Below are 2,628 nucleotides of genomic sequence, written 5' to 3' on the forward strand. Positions count from 1 at the left end.
AAGGCATTGCCCTAAATGCACTCTAATGAGATGATCGATTTACCATAAGGGCGTGCGATGACAGTCTGCGTCGGTGGAGGACGCCAGGCCTGCCAGGTCCCTGGGCCCGGGCAGCCTTTCTTCCCAAAGACATCTCCGCCACGTGAGGAGGGAGGCCTCAGGGAGAGGTCAGATGGAGGCTTAGCACCCAGGTCTCTGCTCATGGCTCCGCCCCATCCGAGGAAGTGCAGGCCATGGTTAAGGCCACAGCATTCTTCCTGGTTTGAATATGGTTCTGCCAAGGTTCACCTGGCTAGTTAACCTCTTTGTGCCTCAGTTTCCTCATATGAATACAGCGGTAGCGATGCTGTGAGGTTCGCTAGGGTTGCTGTGAGGTTCTATTCAGTCAGTCAGATGCTGTGTCTAGCACTGTGCCTGGCACGTGGTGAGCACTTTGCACCTGTCAGTTGTTGTTACCATGCACAGTGTGCGGCCACCCCTCCCCAGTACCCCCCACAGCCCAGGGCCCCCCACAGCCCTGACAGGGGAGCGGTCTCTGTCCATGTATCCCCTCCCGAAAGTGTCTGCATGTGTGTGCCCAGCAAAGATCAGGCTCTCTCCACCCCCAGCCTCCCCCTTCCTCTTCTTCCATCGCTCCATTTGCTCACTCAATAAGCACCCAGGTGTTTGCTGTGGATGCCATGGGCTGGAGGAGCTGCCTTTGCAAGCCTGCTCGTTTTCTCGCAACCAGGAAGCAGCCACACTCAGCAAAAGCACATTTGTTGTTTGTTTCCCTCGGTCTTTATATGTTACCCAACGGAAGACAAAGCGCCCAGATTGAGTAATGGGAGAGAAAGCTGAACACCCCCAAAGTCTCGCTACATCTGGACTCTGCATCCAGCTGCCAAGTTGCAAATGGATGTGCTATAAAACCACTAAGTCATGGAATTTCACTCTTTTCCCACCTCCTCCTCCTTGTAATACTTCCCCTGAGTGTGTGCACACACACACACACACATGCACACACACACACGCACACACAAGCACACGCATTGCTGATAGAAACACTAACAGGCTCAGCTGTAACATCTGTTCCATGTGATCTCAGTTCCACCAGCTACATCAAAGCTGCCCTCTGCACGTTACGCAGCCGACATCACGCGTGGGATTAAAATCATGTTTAATGGTTGGAAGTGACATAAACTATGTCTGCCCCTGGAGCCTCATAGATGCCTGCAAATTCATATCCTGCACAAGGAGAGGAGGGGCCAGGAAGGGGAGCGCAGGGGCTGTGGCCAGGATGGAGGTGCAGCCACAGGGGAGGTGCAATCCTTCCCGGGGCCCATTCTCCGAGGTCCTGCAGGAAAGGCAGGCATTGAGGGTCTTGCAAAGAGGTGGGGAAGCTGCGGGAGACTGTTCCAAGGATGAGCTGAGAATGGCAGGTGGGGGATGGACGAGGGGCCCACGCAGCAAGAATGGTTCCCATAAGTATGTGCTGCATGTGCTCCCCGAGAACCATCATTTGACAAAGGTGGGGTGGGCCTCCCAGAACGGCCCCCCGGTTTCTGTGTTGGGTTTCTAGACTCTGTCACGCGGGCGCCATCACCTCCTCCGCAAGAGTTGGATGGAGGCGCTCCACTCGCCTCCTAATATTGATGTCGGAATGGGGGACGGACGGGAGCCAGCCACACATTCAGACCCAGAGGGCAGCTCTCCAACGCCTATACCGCAGAGCATGCTTCCCCAACCCCCGTGAGATGCACGCTACTCCTTGCCACACACATACCTTTGTGACCATTTGAACTACGCTTTCGACTCAAAGCTCTCTGCTTCTTTTTCTGATTCGTCCTCTGCACTTCTCGATCTCCGCCCCCCCTCTCCTCCTTGTCTCTCTCCTCTCTCCGTTCCCCCTCTCCGCTACCTCCCCCCACTTAGCTCTGTGAGCTTCTCATCACGTTGAAGGAGGGAGCCCAGCCCAGCCTGGGGAGCCGGGGGCTGGGGGCCGCCCGTCAGAACGCCGGGGAGATGATTAGGCTGATGAAAGGGTGTGAAAGCCACGTTCCAGTGAACGGACGCACCGGAGCCCCTGCACAGAGATATGACAGGGGCATTTCAAAGACAGACCGTTTGGATTTCAATGGCCTCAGTGTCCACACTCCCCCTCGTGCCATGGCACCCCCTCCTCCCTTCTCCTTTCTGAAGCCTTTTGTTCTCTCCGAAAGCTGGACGGTGGGCGGCACGACCCTGGGGCCCGGCAGCCATACTTCCTAGCTGGCTGCTCATTGAAACACCAGGCTTTGAACCTACAGAGGGAGCCCCACCGCCACCCCCAGGACTGCCTGAAGCAGGCACCTCCAGGGAGTGGGGCGCCCCTGCTGAAGCCCCCAGCTTTCTGGGGACCCCTGGAGCGGTGGCTGCTTTGAGGGTCCCCAGGATCGTGGGGGCGGAAACTCTGGCCTGTACCCTCCAGGTCACCGAGGGGGTCTTCCTGCCTCATTCTTCCCCAAAACCATGGCCACAGCTCCCCGGTCTACAAGGGACTCTCTTCTTCCTGCAGATCCCCCGCTGGTCAACCTGTCGGTGGAGCCGCAGCCGGTGCTGGAAGACAACGTGGTCACCTTCCACTGCTCTGCCAAGGCCAACCCAGCC

The 2,628-nt window shown here is 57.3% G+C and overlaps 1 protein-coding gene across 1 annotated transcript in view; it reads left to right on the forward strand.

The window, feature by feature from the left end:
- KIRREL3 (kin of IRRE like 3 (Drosophila)) overlaps positions 1-2,628 on the forward strand; it is a 117,555-nt gene that overhangs the window by 81,728 nt on the left and 33,199 nt on the right. The window contains exon 7 of the mRNA XM_006775095.2: positions 2,537-2,628. This exon is cut by the window's right edge and continues 10 nt beyond it. Within this exon, the coding sequence (XP_006775158.1) occupies positions 2,537-2,628 (92 nt within the window). The remainder of the gene's footprint in view (positions 1-2,536) is intronic.

This window comes from Myotis davidii, unplaced genomic scaffold (genome assembly GCF_000327345.1).
Source record: "Myotis davidii unplaced genomic scaffold, ASM32734v1 scaffold148, whole genome shotgun sequence".
Taxonomy (NCBI): Eukaryota; Metazoa; Chordata; class Mammalia; order Chiroptera; family Vespertilionidae; genus Myotis; species Myotis davidii.